This window comes from Haemorhous mexicanus, chromosome 4 (assembly GCF_027477595.1).
Source record: "Haemorhous mexicanus isolate bHaeMex1 chromosome 4, bHaeMex1.pri, whole genome shotgun sequence".
Taxonomy (NCBI): Eukaryota; Metazoa; Chordata; class Aves; order Passeriformes; family Fringillidae; genus Haemorhous; species Haemorhous mexicanus.
The window spans coordinates 31,667,880-31,685,978 of record NC_082344.1 but is presented as its reverse complement, the minus strand read 5'-3'; the positions used below and the strand labels follow the sequence as shown (position 1 = coordinate 31,685,978).

Genomic DNA, 18,099 nt, shown 5'->3' with positions numbered 1-18,099 from the left:
TAAAACTCTTCAGGGTTTGACCTGCTGACAAGTGCCTTTATATTAAACTACTTATTTGTAAATATTGTCTCAGTACAGCCCAGGGAAAACCACTATCCATGTTCACATCATCCACATGTTTGAGTCATGTCTCAGTTTTTCAAAGACCCACTTTTCTGCTGTGAGACAAGAAATATGAACATTTAGATGACTGGACTGACTGCAACTACATTGCTAGAACAGATCCCCTTAAGACTGGCTCTTCTATTGCTCCAAAATCCAGTTACCCTGAAAGTCTGTGGAGCAAGCAGCAGTTGAGAATTAAGGGTGATGACATACCTTTGGGAGTTTCTCTGTAGAAACTTTCCTTCTTCAAGAGATGCTGTGTAAGGATTACAAGATTACAATTTGCAAATTGCTTGCTGGAGAGATCGTAAATCCTGGAGGAGCATGATAATTTGTTTTGCTTGATGCCTTTAGCCAGAGTATGCTGCAGTCATCAATAAGTAAAGCAAGGATGGCCTCCCCACCTGCACAGGGCCATCTCTAGTCCCTCCTCAACCAAGATAAAATCAGTTGTCATTCTGAGAAAGATCACAAGCTGGTTTGGGTACAAGGAAGGTAGACACCTTCATAACAAAATCTATTTTTCTGTTGGCTGCTCTCTTTGGATTTCACCTTTTTCTAACTGGGCTGGAAGACCTGTTAGAGCTTCCATGGCTGACAGAAACATAAGTAACAGCAGCTTCCCTTTCTCATTTTGTTCTTCACCTCTCCTGTCAGTGCAGTCTCCACTTCTAAGAGAGCCCTGAGAGATCTCTGCTGTGATTAGATTGCCCTGCACTTTACCAATGACTGTGGGCTGGATCTCTCCATCACTGATACCATCTCAGCTCTTACCAAACTGGCTTCTGCAGCCAAGGAAAGAAACTGCATGTACAGTATTATTCCTGGCAAGAGGAACAGAATCTCTGTGGAAAAGGACATACATGAAAATCACAAAGGTGCTATTTAAAAACATAAGTTGTGAAACTCTGACAGGATCTGGATGACGTGCTTGCAAAGTAATGAAGTGCTGAATTTATAACTGCCCAGTGCTTAGAACTGGAGACTAATAGAGGTTTGAAGGGACCTCTGGAGATATCTGGTCTAGTTCTGCTCTACAAGTGCAGCTCAGGGAGGACTGAATAAAACAATCATGGAAATAGTTAAGGTGAGCCTTGACATAGGTCATGATTACAAAACTTTCATAGTGTACAACACCCAGTTTCAAATTCAGGTTTAAGTGGGACTGTAGGAACAACTTTTGCCTTGGAGCAGCTGCATTATCACACTTTGATATGCACTCAACAAGCCATACCTGCCTCTTCCTATTGCATAATGTTTGTAAAGTTACTTCATCAATACAAAGCCCTTTATAAATAATTTATCATGTGTTCTGGGAACAAAGCAGTTCTTTGGAGGATCTACTTGAGTGATTGCTGAAGTTTCTATGGTAAGTGCTGTATTTTGGGGTTGAGGTTTTAAAGTATACAAAATTTCTGTTCTTTTTGTACTTCTGCAGTATTTTGGACACTTGGTGATTTGCAAGGCAAGTGCAATGCAGATCCTTTGTACCAGTAAAAGTCAAACACTTATAAACCTGTCCAAGGAAAAGGTACTTACACCAGCATGGTCTCTGCAGAACCTGCATGCAATGCTTTCAAAAGAGGTTTATAGTGCTCTTCCTACTGCACAGCTGCACAACAAAGAGTGGTTCATTCATTGTTCAGTGCTACCTTTCTTCCCCCCAGCTTTTACAAGCCAAAAACCAAATTAGAATCTGGTTCAGACTGCCTTGAATTAATCTGAATCCGAAAAAACCAAAGAGGCTGCTCAGAGAAACAGCATTTAGGTAAGCAAATGGGATGTACAAGCCTGTGCAGTTTTTGTTGGCTAGTATATATTAAAATGGTAAATAGCAGTCAGCATCAAAAGAAAATACTTTATAAGAGCAGTAACTCAGACTTTCAACAGTTTTAGGCAATTGCAACAAAAACTATTAAGAAGATGACTAATTTTTACAATTAGTACCTATAATTATCATAAGAGAATTTGCAGGGTCCAGTAGTCCATCACAAAGATTTATTTTGTTAATTACAGAAAGATTTCTATACCCTGGGCAAGACTCTGTATTTGGTTTAGAAGAAATACTTTGGTATAAACTCAGAAAATGTTCATCACTGTTGGTATCTGGCATTTGGAGTTTAAAGCCTCCTGCTAAATCAGTACTGCAAGTTGATATGTATTTCCTTTTCTTCAGCATGATAAAGCTTCTGCCTTCCAGTGCCCAGGTTGTGCAGAAAAATCACTTATCTATTCCAGTTCCCATCCACAGGAACACAGATCTGCAGAACATTTTCCAAGCATTGGAAGGTTCTACTATTTCCTACTGAGGCTAGAAGTAGAAAACCTGAAGTATGGCAAAATAATTCTCAAGCCAAATGAATTTCATTTAAAAATAAATCTTGAAATACATACAGCATTCTAAAGCAGAAATACACGACGATACAGATGTGGCTCATTGCTTTTGGTTCACTGTCCACAGAGGAGAAAAAAAAGTACCCTCCAGTTGATGGTTTTTTAACCATCACACTTGACCAGTAAGGTTTTCTCTTTCTTAAGTTTAGAAAGCACTTTCTGAGAAACCTCTTTCTCTGGATTAACTGGGAAAGGCCTGTTAATGCACTGCTGCTGTTCCCCCTTCCCAGCCCCTTAAAGGAAAAGTATTTTTGGTCACTCCAGCTTTACCATGGTTAACAATCAGATGTCCTTCCCAGAGCAGGAGTCTCTGTACTTTTTCAAAAATAGCCCTTTTAGATATGTCAAGTTAGATGTAGGAAATAACTCCTAATTATTGGCCCACCAAAGGATCAATCCTTTAAATAACCATACACATCTTACAAACATTTCAAAGGAAAAGCACATCCATTTGTTAGTGTGAATACCACACTGGTCACATAATAACATATAATGTTCATTGTCTCTGTGATGTGACCTTGAATCTCATCAAGTGTTCAAGTCTTCCCCAGAAGCAAGTGCTGAGCAGTCAGGATAGTGGAGTACTTAAAAACCCCATTAGAATAAAAACAAAAGTATGGAGGACAGACGCTTTCCCTCTTCTTTTGCTGTCATCCTGCTGGAATCTCCATACTCTTTCAGTCTCATCCCAGCTTTTCTGGTTAAAACCTCTTTTCCAAAACACCCTGAAGTCCAGTTCAGAGTCTTTCAACCTCTCTTTCTGGATTCATGTCTTCTTACTGCTCAATTTCTGTCTATGCAGGTGTGTCTCAATCTCTTGCTTGAAAACAAGCATCCCGAGCTGGCCATGGGAAGCCTCATTCATGGCCTTGGACTGCATGCACATTTTGTACTGCTCTGGAGTCAGCTCGTCCAGACACTGCTTTTCATGCCACAGATGGAAGAGACCCCTGACAGGCGTTCGGATCACCATCAGGTTGCTGTGAAGGTACTTGCGGTACAGATGCACATCTTCACCACCCCAGCCTTTAATGTCTAGGTCAAAGCCACCTGACACAAACAAAATTCAAAAGAAAACTAAAAATCTGTTAGCAAATTCTCTCTATGCTACTAATTGCACTACAGCTGTTTTCTGACTCCAGTCAGCCCTTTAAAACACACACACTTTTTGTGAACATTAAACTGCCCATCCTCAAATCTTTCACCATCCGAGAAAAGTTCTTTATTTGCAATTTTATTTGTAAGCAGTGTTTAGATTTGTGTAATTCTGTTGCACCTAGGAAAAGCCTGAACATCTAACCACAGCAATGCTGCAAATTAGTGACACAGACACACTGGCAAAGGAAAGGGAAGCTGATCATAATTTTCTATGTTTTAGCATAGAAAATGCTAAAAGGCAGGTGTATTGGGGTGTATTTTCTTACCTATGTTGATAAAATCAGATCTGTACTGGCAAGTCATCCCAAAACCAAAGTCTCTCCAAAATCCAGTTTCTTTTTTAATAATCTGCATGGAGGGAAAAGAATATTTACATAGAAGCAGAAATGCTTTCAGAGTGAGCATTCTGACCTGAATGTGGTCACAAATAGGAGCCACTGCCCTTTTATTCTTCTCCATGTGAATCCACAGCTGGTCCTGAACCTGTTTTTGTAGATACCCGTTGTATATATCTGCCCCCCACCAAACAGCTGTGTTCTTAGGTATCATGGATAACCACCCTGATCCAGAGCAATCAGGTTTTGCTCCACTCCTACTGTTGTAGACCAAGTAGAACAATATCACACCTCTGGAGATAATTTCTTTGCAGGCAAAGCATCCTCCAAAATTGTTCGTTTCTGTGGGATTCACACCTGATGTAAGAAACATATTGGTAAACCAGGGAAGCCAGACTCTGCTGTCAGAGCAGATGGTGGCATCTGCTTTGTGGACCACAAGAGCTCTAGAAGATAACGGTGGTTCTAATCTGATCACAGCTTTTTGATTACGCTGATTTTGAGTAACAAGAATAATTTTCCATTATAGAAAATGCTATATCCAGCTAAAATTGAACTCCGGAAATGCTTGGTGATAGATATATGTCCCATAAAAGCCTTTGTAAAGATGAATGGTCTGCCTTCCTGAGATGGACAATGAAAATATTATGTATTATGGGTAGAAAATCAGAGCACTGAGAAACTAGGGCTGTAATTTTGAAAGGCAGATATCCAAGGACAGATCCCTAAGGTCATAATTCATGCATGTGAGTGACCTAACCCAATCTGGTGAGACATCCAAGAGCTTCAAGGGACTGGGACAGGCATTTAAATCCTCTGAGCAAGTCAGCAGTACTTTATACTCTTGAATGCCTGGTTAGAAACCTATCCATTAGCTGCTGCTTTAGAAAATCTTGACTTAATTGTGACAGAATTTCAGAAGATGAGGAAAGAGAACTTCCATTTCTGGTTTTACAAATCCTAGTATTTCCTTTATGAAGAAATGCTCTTACAAAATTTTCTCTCCTGATTTGTCGTTCATGCCTCCCCTTTTTGTTCATAACTCTTGTCACTTCAAATGCTTTTAAAAAAAATTATTTTACTGCTTACATTGCTATACATTTCATTTCTCATTTATTCTTTCCTCGAAAAAGCCAAGTCACTGCAGAAGCCAATTAAAAGGAAATAGGATTGTATCTGTCAGGCCTGCACTGTAACAAGAAGTCTCCATGATGATGCCCTTACAGCAAGCTACTCATGTGCATTAGCATTATTATTTCCCATTAGGACAAGTGGCTGCTGCACAAATCAAATTCTATCCAAGATTTCTGAAGGCTTTTTTTTTTCTCCTCAGCAGCCCAAGTGCCAGGACAGAGAGCTAACATTGTCTTGTTTTATTGGCATAGATCTGGCCTTATGCCTGGCAACTAATGTGGGCTAAAAATATAAAAATATACATAAAGATGTGATTGGCTGTACTTCTTTAAACCAAGAAGCTTTTCTGACAGAAGCATCACATTTTATGATTCAAATATTAGCTATAAATATTTTCACAATTCCACTTTGTGGAATTTATGCTAGCTTGAAAGCTAAACTCTATTTCATTCCCTAAGCACAATTCTTACAAGCTTGAGGATCCCTGACAGGTTCTGAGCAGAGAGAGAAAAGCTTATGTGAATCCAATGGTATGATCAGAACAAGTTTCTTCTGAGAAAAAAACAGTACAAGGAATTTTCCAGACTCTTCAGTAAAAGGCTTTCTGGCTATGTGTCTCGTAACAAAGAGAGCAGTAGACAAAAAAATACTTTAAAATATTTTGGATTGACTTTTCAAACTCTCATTCTTCATTTTTATAGAGGAACTGTACAAGGTGGGGGTAGAGATGACAGAAGACTGGACTCAGATCCCAAGAGATCTTTTTCAACTGTGACTGTCCCTGGGCTCACACCACCACTAATTCATACCTACCCAGAACAACAATAGAAGCTGGGATGCTCTGGGGACAGTGTCCAGCCTGGGACAGGACGAGCCCTAGTAAGTGCAGTGCCTGGCAGTAAGAGAGGCAGATGTGGCAGGTTAGGACCTGGCCCAGAGGAACTGAATGAAGCTGCATAGTTGGCTTAGGTTTCAATTTGAAAATTCAGCCACTTAGCAGCACTAGTGGGCAAAGGACTGTGATCCACTGACTCTGAAGAGAAGCAAGACTCCCTTCTATCAGGCCTTAAGGCTCAAAAACAGTGCAAGACCAGAGCACAAGAGAATGAAGAACGGCGTCTGCAGCAGTGCCAAGCAATAGCTTGATCACTAACATTCATGTGAGCCTCTCATCTGTGTGCTCTTTGTTCCTCACAACAGCTCCCTCCTCATTCAGGAGACTCATACATGTCTTAATCATATGCCTTATGGCAATGTTTTTAAAAATACTGCTTTTTTCTTACATCAAAATTATGCAGGTGAGATGAAAATCAGTGGAGTTATGCTGTGTTGTATCAGTGCCAGAATAAGGTGACAACTCCAAGCATGTGATTTGACTCAGACACTTCAGAAACACACTGTCTGCTCACAGGCAGTTCAATTATGAACAGTGGGAAGGGAAAGGCCACTGTAAGGTGTTCTAGTAAGTGAGGAATAACTGTGACAGCCCCTGGAATTCTTTTTTACTGACTGATCTGAGGACAGCTCTGCTTTTTACAAATGTCATGTATTCAAATGCAAATAGTATTCAGTGATAGGAAGAAATCAGAGCAAGTCAAGGACTGCCACCCCAAGATAGCACACCATGGAGGAATTGTTCACTAGTTAGGAAATTCCTTCTAGCAGAGAAGCAGACATTTTAAAAATTCTTAGTTTCCATGTAAAAACTTCAAAAAGGTTTAAAATGAATGGCACCAATGTACTTCACAGTGAAAAACACTGCAGATCTCACAGTAAGGTGAGAGTTGTAGTTAATTTTGTCTGTGTGGTGGTCACTGTGCACAAGGAATAGGGAAATGCTATCCAAGAGCACATGTACCTTTAAAAAATGCTTTGTTCAAATAAAAGCAGGCATTCAGAGAAGCATGTACTTACCAGCTGCTGTTCTAAAGATGGTATGGAATCATGGTGACCATAAATTATACTGGGATTATACTGGCTGAAGAGAACAGGATAAAATACCTTCTTCCCTGGAAATGACAATGGGTTATTTTTTTTAAAAAGCTGTATAAAACACACTTGTCTTACAAGGTACAGTCCAGACCTGACCAAATCCAGACAAAGTCACACAAGTTTTGCACTAAGCCTATGTTCTTTCCATGAGAATGTGAATGTGAGGATATAATAAATAAAAAGATGCTGTTCCAGAAAGAACAGGTGCTGAAGGCAAGAGATTCTATCATTTTGGGAGCAAGAACTGTTACAACTGATTACAGTAGCTTCATTACCCATTCAAAGGCAAGAATACTCTGGTGAAGGATTTTACATAAAAGGTGGAACCTGTTGAAAGACAATGCACTTCATGAGGAGCAGTACCTGGCTGTGTGTTCAATCTGCAGGAGTTCAAGAATTCGGCTGTGAAGTATATGTCCACATCGCAAAAAAAGAGAACAACATTGTTTCCTTTCCAAAATCGAGCACCAACATCTAATCCTTTGCCCCTGGAAAACTCTTCATTCAGTTGGATGAAGGTAAAGTTCTTGAAGTTGGCTGACCTAGAAGGAAAATATTCAGCAACTTACCCTGTCCATCCAGCTCTTAATACAAGTTGGGAGTGGGAACCCCATATGAAAGAATTAACAGACTAATAGATATCTGTAGTATCACAGTTCTGAGAGCAACTGGAGAGAAGAGATGTCCTGTTTGACTCTTGAGGAGATTTCCTATCTACATTCAGAACTTGACCTGTGTACTCACACACTAGCATTCCTCACACAGTCAGACTTTTTTTGGGCAGATCTCACAAAAATCCCAACAACGTTTAGATTCACAAAAATATCTTTAGTCTGCAAATTTCAATTACCTGTTGTTACATTGCTCTATCTATACAAGGGTCTTCTTCCTACACAGAGAAGACAAGGAAAAGGCTGCAGTGCCACGTGATCTTGACAAATACAGCTATGAAACCAAACTCAACAGAGCAGAACTGGCCAAAAGTATCCAGTTCCTTTGTGCTCTACTGAAATTGTCTTCCACCTGCCTTTGGAAGTCAGCTTTCAGTCCTAACAGTCAATGCCACTTTCAAAGAACTAAAAAGTTACCGGGGGGGGGGGGGGGGGGGGGGGGGGGGGGGGGGGAGGGAAAAAAAAAAAAAGCAGTTGCACTGAGGTAAATTGAGTTAAACTCTGCTCTGCAGTTCTAAAGACCACTCTATGGGACTCTGGGTTACACCATTTTTATTTGCTACAAAAAGAAAGCTATTTTCTGCAATATACTTTAGAACCTTTTGGCACAACTATGAGTTTTGAGTTATCAAGTCTCCATGTAGGATCACTGTATATGAACAGCACCAGATGTTCAGGTACTTACTTAGAGGTATTTTCAAGTATTGATTTGACTTCATTCATTTGTTCCTTTCCAAAGTAAACTACAGTGAGGTGAATTCTTCCATCCTGCTGAATGCCCATTTCCCTGGAGAAAAGAGACAGATTTGTAACTTTTCCCAAAAGTTACCTTCCTTTAATAATCTACAGCAGCTGGGGAAGGCAGAGTAGGGTGAACCTCAGAGGCATTCCTGGGGACATGATTCACTGACATTCTTGTCCTGAGAAAGTAGCTCACTTTCTCCCTTAGAAGAGACAGAAGTCTTTCAGGCAGATTAGGTACCAGCTCTCTAAGCAGCATTTGTTATCTTAATAGGACACTGTTAAAAGAGGCCATCCAGCCCCAGGAAGAATGATCAGGCAGGCAATAACTTCAGCACTCAGGAGAACATGAGTAAAGGGATTTTTATAATACCCTACTTCATAACCTTGAGTTTTTGCAACAGATATTCCAGAGTTCAGATCTTTGGCATTTACTAAAGCCTAAGTATTAAGCAGAGATCAAACGTGTAGCTCAAGGGTAAGACCAACCTGAGCAAATGCTAGAACCGTGCCTCACATGCACTAAGTTTAGTTAGTAAGAGTTCATCTACAATCAGCAGAGATCAGCATGACCAGAGGGCGATTTCTCCCTGTCTAAAACAGGATAATCAGAATACTAATCAGAAGGCTAATTTAGACAAGGAGCCTATTTTTAGATGGCTGTAATTAGATAAAACATGCCATCGTAAGAGTAAGAATCATTTGATAACACAGTCTTTTATGGGCAGCAATTTGAAGTTACATCTCGGTTAAGTTCTTGCTCTGAACATCATATCTGTGCTGAAAAAATGATAGTTTAAGAGTAACTATGCTGAAAGTTTAAATGTATTTCCTTCTTGCCTTTTGTTGCCTTAATATTTTATCTAATGGAGCCTTACAAAGTGTCTAGGAGCACTGATTCCCCTTTTTCTGAGAAATACTCCTTTGCAACTACAGCATGACATTCTCATGTTGCCACAATTGTATGCACGCAACAAATAGATTGAGACTCTTGAGTCAGGTACATGCAAATCAGAAACCCTGATGACTGGAATATAATTGCTTTTACTGCTAATCACAATGCATTAAGCAACCAAATGCCTTTTAGACTGTAATCTCAAAAATCACTTTGTGGCACAATGAACTGTTATGTAAAAGTAGCAGTGAGTGAGGTTTGGATAACTCTTTCAATTGCATCTTACTTTCCAAGTAAGAAAAAGCAAAGGCAGCATTGAAGGAAACCCACCTGAAATTCTGCATGAATTGCCGAAATTTGCTGGCTCTCTTGGCCAACGGCACAATGACATTAATAAGTGTGTCAGCCATGTTGACATTTTCACTTTTCACTTTCATTACAGGACCAAATGGCCGGAATAAAACAATCTTCTTGAACTGATGTTTTGCATCTCCTTTGAAAGTCAGCTCATACAAGGTGCCTTTATTTTTTTCTGTACGGTAGATCCCTGCATGAAAACAAAAATGAAAAGATTTTTGTATTAAAGTTGGGCTCCAGGGAGGAAAAAAAGGAGAAAGTCTTAAGTTGCTACATCTGAGCTTAAAATACAGCAGAGGCAAGGAGCTATTTACTTTTAAACCAATACACAGTCCACTATCATTTGGAGGAGGCCATCACTGTAGCAGGGACACAGCTCTGGGATGCAGGAGCTGTTTCATATTCTTGCAGGCACACTCCAAGGCTTGGCTGAGTTACAAACCCCTGAAGATTACCAACTGCTCACTCTCAATATAACCCAGCAGACGTACTGTCCTTATTTTTCAGACTGCTCCAATTGCACACTGCAGACATGCATGGTAATGGGATGCAGAGGGACTGCAAAGGCAGTCTGCCTCTCTGCAACAAGAGAGATTAGGCCATCTCCCAGAAAGGCAATTTCCTGATGAGCACTGGGAGGTTCTCTGGAAAGTCCCCTGAAAAAACTATGCAAACAGGCCCCAGCCATCAACTTCACCCACTGCCAGTCAAGGCAGAACTCTTCTGTTATTCAGCTCTCAAGAGACTGCTATTTTCTTGATGAATACCACTCCTGGTCAAGTAATGGTCTGCAAGGATAACACTACAGTTTGTCAGAGGCTAGACCAGGATACTCAATTCATACAGTCATGTATTTATTTCCTGTATGGATGAAACTTTTTACATACTTGGTGGGTGAAATTGGTCTGGTTCATGCTGAGAGTCAGCACGAATATAAAAGCCTTGATCATGCCCCACTGAAATACTATAATATCCTAAATGAGATCAAATTGGCAAAAAGGCTATAGATTTTACCCACTCTAAATGATACTTCAGTCCCTACAGTGTATACTGAAATAAAGCTTTTTCACTGGCAAATCCATTAGGTTTAAGAAAGAAAAATTAACGCTAATTCTAACTAGTCATTAAGCCATTGTAAACATCTTAACAACTTAATCAGTACAAGAGTATAATTGCAATGCCTTCTATCTCTTGCAGAAGTTAAAGAGACAAGCACAAATGTATCAAAAAAACCCTCCTCCTCTTAACTTGTTTTTCTTTTCTTTCTTTCTTTTTTTTTTTTTTTCCCCTCTCCATCTGGCTAGGAAGCATAGCTTCTTGTGGTTATGAAAAACAAGACCAAAATAACGCTTGCTTTTTTAAAAATTTTGGTTATTCCCTGATGTGTAACATTGCTGGGCATCTGACCCAGAGACAGTCAGCTCTGTCTGTATTTCTTGTGAAGGTCTGGGTCAAAGTTTTCTTCAAAGAGCAAAGTGACATCATCTGTTCATCTTGCATTGCAGCTTTTACATTGGTAAAAGCAAAAGACTAATGAGGTGTGATTTTACCTGGAGAGAGTTCGTGGACTGTCTTATCTTGACAATCATTCTCCAAGTGTTTTATTCTTAATGAACACTTCAGCTGGTTAATAATATATGCAGATTTGCTGATCTGTTATTCACTTCATGTTTTATTTTTAATACAATCTGATTCAACAAATGCTCCAATCCTCCTTCTAGCAAGTAAATTAATCAAGGGAGATAGCAGCTCCCAAATTCCTTTGCTGCTAATTTTTCCAAGTTGTTCCCTTGACTCCTACTAGCTTTTTTCATAAAGTCTGCCCAAGCTGCAGACCATGAACTACATCTGTTACTGAACTGGAGCTCATCTGAATAGTGGGCTCATAGTCCCTTGATTTCCTCCTCCTGGTGGCCAGAGAGTAGAAATCTGAGCCTTTGAACTCTGCTCACCCACTTATTCTTAGAGAAAGCCTGCTGATGATCTGAGTGCATTGTTGAGTGCACTCATTTGCTCAGGCAGTTTTTGAACACAGGTTTTACCAAAGATGTTTGTGTCTGAAAGGTTAAGGCAACCTTCTGACATTCAGCTAAACAAAATTCTATATTAAATCTGATTTTCATCCCCTTTAGAGATAAATTGATAGGACTGTTTCACACGTTTGACATAGTGAACTGACATTTTTTCATAATAAAAAAGTTTTAAATTAAATTAAGAAATCTAATAGTACCTACCACACAATATCTCAGCTTTTGCTTTTACATTGTCTCCTACCTCCCCCAGCCAAGAAAGACTGACCCCACAAATTCCACTTCCCTGGAGAGATGTACTATCCAATAAGGGAAACCTTGCCAAATAAGAAGTACCTTAAAGAAGAATGCAAGTTTGTGACCTGACTGGGGTCCCTCCTAGGGTTATACACAGTGGCTGCTTCTAACTCTGTAGTTTTGTTCCTGTTTAGTACCTCTACTATGGCTGAAAACAAGTAGCTTAGGTGCAGGCATTTGTGTAAAATGGTAATCCAAGAGTTTATAATCCTAATATTTTATACTGAAGAGAACTGTATGCAAGTTTAGTGCCTCTAATTAAATATGGCTATTCTTCATGTATATTTAAACTATTTGTTTTTCATTTTTAAAAATGTTCTTTCTTTTTAAAGTATCTTCTTTTTAGAAGCAGAGAACAAAGTGATTTGCCCAAGGGCAGGCAGTGAGCCTTGGAAATGAGTCTGAATGTCTTGAGTCACTCTGGCAACTCATCCAGCAGAACATCCTGCCTTTTACAAATTTTTTCCATTTCCAAAGGCTCTACTTTATTTGTGCCACCAGGACTTTCTACGTGATTCAGGAAGATGTGTCAAACAGCCTCAATTCCGAGATATGAACTATGAGGAGAGGAAAAAAGAAGTCTCAAAAAAGTAAACAAAAAAACCTTTTCCTTAAAAGATTGCTTCTGAAATTAAAGCCTTGGAAAGGCTAGATATTAAATATTGATAAAAGAATGTTAATTGATTATCTATTGCTTCCACTACAGCAGATATATTTCAAAATATGCACCATTCCTTTCAGAGGCAGAGAGAAAAGTCAAAGCCTTTGGAAACCCAATGTAAAAAAGTAAACAGGAGCTCTGTGTCAGCAGATAGAATGGCCCTAAGATGAAGGAAAAGAACAAGTGAGAAGCAAAAATGGCCTGGGCTGAAGAACTGATGAAAGAGCAGCAAGTCTCCAGTCTTCAGAGGAGCAAGTCCCAGGGCTCTCTAAAGAAATGGTAGATAGACCTGATGTCTATTCAGCAGGGCAGGCAAAAAACTGCCACCTATATGGATCTACATGAAACGTGTAACTAGCAAACAGCCATCCTTAACAAAATGCTCTTGAGTGGATGACAATTCTAGCCTCAGTTCTACAGACTACAGGCTTCAAGTCTCCTGGTGTCTCTAGAAACACTCCCTGGACTCATGTTCATTAGTTCCCTTCTGTTAGATGATGTAGGAAGCCACCTATGAGGATTTATCAGAATTTGTCATCCTCATTTTAACTCAGTACTACAATGGTGTTCCCACTTCACGTGCAGTAAAATACAGCATCTTATCCTTTGATGAAAAGCATCATTTCTTTCTCCCACTGAGCAGCCATGGCAAAATTCCATCAGATAGACAACTACCAGTACTGCCCATTTGAGGAAGCAAAGCTACTCCTTTTTCATTTGCCTCTGAGACCTTGATTAAAATTCCAGTCACTAGACAGCCACGTACTTCAAGCAGGAAAACTTTTGATCTAGCATATTTGAAGGTGTTATCGCAGGGCATTTCCTAAAAAATCCAGGGATTTTTCTGGAGCTGTTCACGTTAGGAAAGAATATCATCAGCCAGTGATTCCATTCATTTATGGAGCACACTACTGAGGCTTGTCAGTTTCCGAATTATTATCTCCATCCCTGAGAAAATGCGCAACTCCCAGATCTATTTGGCACTGCTGCTATTTACATAAATTAATGACCAGATCTGTTATCCTGCTTTCTGAGCAACTGGCTTTCTACTGGAAACAGAACAGTCCTTTGCCTGCTTATAATACACAGAAATTTCTTTTTTTTCCCCATGCTGTTTCTTACTGACTCCCCTTGGCAGAAAGCTAGTGAACTTGGTTCATAAGTGTGAGGAATAAGGGGGAGAGGGAATCATTATAGCAGCTGAACAGTCCAAGTGCCTCTGTCAGAAGAGAAGCTAAGCAGAGAAGCAGCCAGATGGATACATCTCGAGCTCCAGGGAGAAGGTGTGGCTCCCTTGGTTTTGATTAGGGGGGGGGGGAAATGGAAAATTCCACTACGTGTCAGCTATTGCTCTGAATGGAGAACTGAGAATCCTATCCAAATTTCATGTAACAGCAAATCTGCTAAGAAGGAGTTTAACTGCAATGTAAGGTACTAGGGTCATAGTCTAATTTCCACACACAAGTTACTCTGTCTAGAAACTGCAGAGAATGCAACACTAATTTTAAGATGCCACAGAGATGAAACATTTCTCCTTCAGTGCAAGAAGTGTGTGAAGAAACATTTCCCCTCTGCAAAGACAAGAATAAATGCACGAAATTTAAAAAAGGAAGAGATACAGACCCCAACTGATTTTATTGCCACATACCACCACCCTGCCTAGCAATGAATTAGTACTGAAAAAGTGATAGCAGGTGCCAGGATCCACAAGAAAAGAAAACTCCACACAGGAGTCCAAGAAAACAAGATTACTGTGCACAACTCTATGTTCTAGCTAGACTCAGGATCAGCAACACACTTGAGCAAAGCTGGTGTCAAAGGCGTTTCTAAGTAGAGCAGAAACAAGGACACAAATCCCACATACTGACAGCAGCAGTTCAGATTTTAAATCCTGTCTCTGATCCTGATTTTCATTTCAGCATATCTCTCCACCTGATCAACCTTAAGATGAGAGCAGTAGCCCCACATTTAACATGAGAGGCACACAGTTTTGTGTGCTGTTATTGCTTAAGCAGCTGGAAAACACTTAGAGGGTTAGTGCTATTACTTTCAGTGCAAATCTGGGCACTCCCAAAAATCTCCAGCTGCCCATGGCAGTTCCAGAAAATGAAAACAGCTGGCTTGGTGTCTGGGTTAATGGATTTATGGCTGCTGTGTTGCTAGACTTATACTAAGTTGCCGGAAGCTGACATAGAATCCAGCTTATTACTCATTGTGTAGGCAGTAGCACCTGCAGAGCACTGTTTCCAAAACAAGTTCACAGTCCAAACTATACTTGAAATGCAGAACTGGAACAGATAGTTCAGTCCTCCCTACACATACTGAAGTTACACAGAGCAATGGATTTGTCCTTTGATTGGCAGTTTTTGCCATTCTTGGGAGAATAAAGTTGGGGATAAAAAAGAGTGACAAGAGGTCACAGAGATGTCCAAAGGGATTTGGCAGGGAAATTTTCTGCCAAGTCTCTTTGTTTCCAGCCCCAATATATGGATCACTGCATTTGCAAACAAATCAGTCTGCACAGATGAGTGAGAATAAGAATTTGTTCCCTTGCACCTACAGAAGCAAGGACCTGCCCTGCAGGGGAGGACACAAGGAACGTTCCTTGAGCTCAGACTGAGCTGTACACAGGCCTCCAGTTTCTTGAGCTCTGAGTTACGTGAAAGGCTTCCTCCCTCTGGAGTATTTCACCATGGTATAAGAAAGCCAGTAAGACCATTAGTACATGAAGAACCTCCACAGACCCAGCACTAGTGTGCATCTCTTTACCACATATTTCTGCACTTGTTCCCCGAGCACAGCACTGGTACCTCATCAAAGTCTCTTAATTATGCATAAAGGCAGGCTCACAGCTTAACTGATATTAAGCAATGTGTGTCAGGAACATGTCCTTTCTCCTCACATTCTCACATGGAAGAGGTGGTGCCAAACAGTCATAAATGCTTGTTCAACACCTATAAAAACTGTAGAAACATATTTTGAAAAGATAAATTAAACAACTAACAGAAAGGAGGAGAATGGCAGCATGGATTTGAACTGCAGTTGCCAATGTTAACTCTGGAAATAGATCTGGGATTGCATCCGGATCAGTCACTCCTTGCTTTGTCAATTTTGAGGGAAGCCCATGATTCGAGAGCTGTGAGAACACATTGGTGTCACTACAGGACACAAAGTTGTCACAAAATCCTTTTCCCCAGGAAAGCTGCCATTTTGCTATTGTGCCTGAGACAGCATCGCTAGGTCACAGCACTGACACCATCCCAGACATCTGTGCTCCGACACAGCTCCCATCTCCCTCAGCAACTCAGTCACACCAGAGCTCCTCCCCAGCCCTGTGTGGACCTTCTAACCTGCTCTCTGCATACGAACCTTCAACGAAGTCGGAGGCTGTGTATACGCGGGGTTTTGCTTTGCTGACCCCGTCTGGCTTGTTCAAGCTCCCCACTGCTAACTCGATCACCTCTATCAACTCATCTCGCTTGTCCTTCCTTACAGGCTTCTCCTCTGGGTGCCGTGTCAGCCCTGTCTCCAGCTGGTACACCTTCTGGAGAGTGAAGCTCTCAAAGGGCACTGCTGCGTACTCTGTGGACAGCTTAACGCCGCTGTGCACCTCCGCTTTGTCTACTTGGGAACGGAGGAAAGCCAACAGGTTGGCCTGGGCCTGCTCTTGCTTGCTGTGGTCAAACTGAATGTCCAAGGGCTCTGGGTACTGGTTCTGCATGTTCTTAAGCTGCTCAGTCCTGCCCTGGAGCTCAGCCTTCAACTGGGCAATTTGTTTCTTCAAGCTGATGATGTAATTGCGGTGTTGCTCTTCTCGCTCTTGCAGAATGGCTTCATATCCCTCCTTCACTGTTGGACTGTGCACCCTGGGCAATGCAAGCTGCTGGTTGTCACCCTTGGGTGTGCAAGCCAACATATAAACAATAGACATTGAGCAACAGGCCACCACCAGCAGGCCTACAAGTCGGGGAAGAAATAGAATAAATCCTCGTCGGAGCATCATATCTCAAAAAAGCAGAGTCTAACCCCACACATGCAACAGTTCTTATATCCATGCAGTGCCACAGAGGCCTCTGGTCTTGGAGTACTCTCACACAGATGTATGTGCAGGAACTGGTTTGTCAGCTCCCTTGAAATGTGTGCTCTGTCTCTATATGGATCTCTCTCTGGAGCATACCCAGCAGGACCAAAAGACAAATTGTGAAGCAGACAGGACATGTCCTGATCCTCATGGCAACACCTATGTTGTTGCAATATGATCAGACGGTGGCTGATGGAGCCTGAGGACCTGAAAGATAAATGACAAAGACAGACAAGTTAGAATTTGGTCATTCAGTCAGATCTTTTAGTATGTTCTAATTTAGCTTGTTTCTCAGCTCTGCTCTAGCAGATCTCAAAGCTGTGAAGTGCTTGGGCTAAGACCCTAAAGGTGCCAAGTTCCTTATGCAGAAAATCCCATATGCATCCCTTTCATTGTTAATAACGTGTCTTGGCCCATTGCCAATGGAAAACTAGTCCAGGCCTCAAAGACTCCCATGCTTCAGAATAACTTGGAAGAGTCTGGTGGTTAGTCTGGTTGTTGGATGCTAAAGTGCTCAGTTCATCCAAGCATTGATGGCCCTTCAGGTGTTCTCAAATCTTGGAGTGTTCACTCAAGTTTTGAAAGGAAGGCACTCAGTCCCACAGCTACCACATACATTTTTGCTTCCAGGCAGATTTTTTCAAAAACACCGGATGAAAAATGTAGTCAATTCAAACATATGAAGCCTAACCTGGAGCAGAAATCTGATAACCAGAAAACTAAAAACAGTTATCAAGGCAGATTACTGCAACTATCATTGTTTGACATATCCTACCAGATGCTCTCATAAAAACCAAATAATGAGGAAGAGGACATATTCTAGGAACACTCAGATTGATTTTACCCTAACTCAACAGAAGCTTTGTTGCAATTTTGAAACTGTCATCATTGCACATTGTTTTAACATTTCAAGACCCTCTTCTGTTTCTTATAACATTATGAAAATCTGTGCAAAAATGTACGGTACGACCATGTTTTCCGGTCTGCCTAGGACTATAGACCACAGAGAAGGTGGAACTGGGAACATTATAATTTTTAATAAAACTTCTTCAAGTACATATAGAAAAGGGGAAAAATTAGATGATTGAAGTTGAATATTGATCTAGCTATAAGCTACATTAAAACAATTGTGCTGAGAACATTACCAGAGAGATTTTCAAAATCCCTTGGGTTTGGCCCAAACCCATGCTGGTGCAAAGAGCTTCACCATTTACTTAGCTGACTGTACACTTAGGTATCAAGGCTGAG

General features: G+C 40.8%; 1 protein-coding gene across 4 annotated transcripts in view; it reads right to left on the bottom strand.

The window, feature by feature from the left end:
• Positions 1–2,081: 2,081 nt before the first annotated feature.
• The window catches only part of CSGALNACT1 (chondroitin sulfate N-acetylgalactosaminyltransferase 1), a 41,521-nt gene continuing 25,503 nt past the window's right edge, over positions 2,082–18,099 (bottom strand). For all 4 annotated transcript variants that reach the window (XM_059844294.1, XM_059844293.1, XM_059844292.1 and 1 more), the window contains 7 exons: positions 16,140–17,058; positions 9,756–9,972; positions 8,475–8,576; positions 7,482–7,660; positions 7,041–7,135; positions 3,924–4,005; positions 2,082–3,549 (listed from right to left, as the gene is read on the bottom strand). In XM_059844294.1, the coding sequence (XP_059700277.1) occupies positions 3,266–3,549; positions 3,924–4,005; positions 7,041–7,135; positions 7,482–7,660; positions 8,475–8,576; positions 9,756–9,972; positions 16,140–16,773 (1,593 nt within the window). In that variant the 5' untranslated portion in view covers positions 16,774–17,058 and the 3' untranslated portion in view covers positions 2,082–3,265. The remainder of the gene's footprint in view (positions 3,550–3,923; positions 4,006–7,040; positions 7,136–7,481; positions 7,661–8,474; positions 8,577–9,755; positions 9,973–16,139; positions 17,059–18,099) is intronic.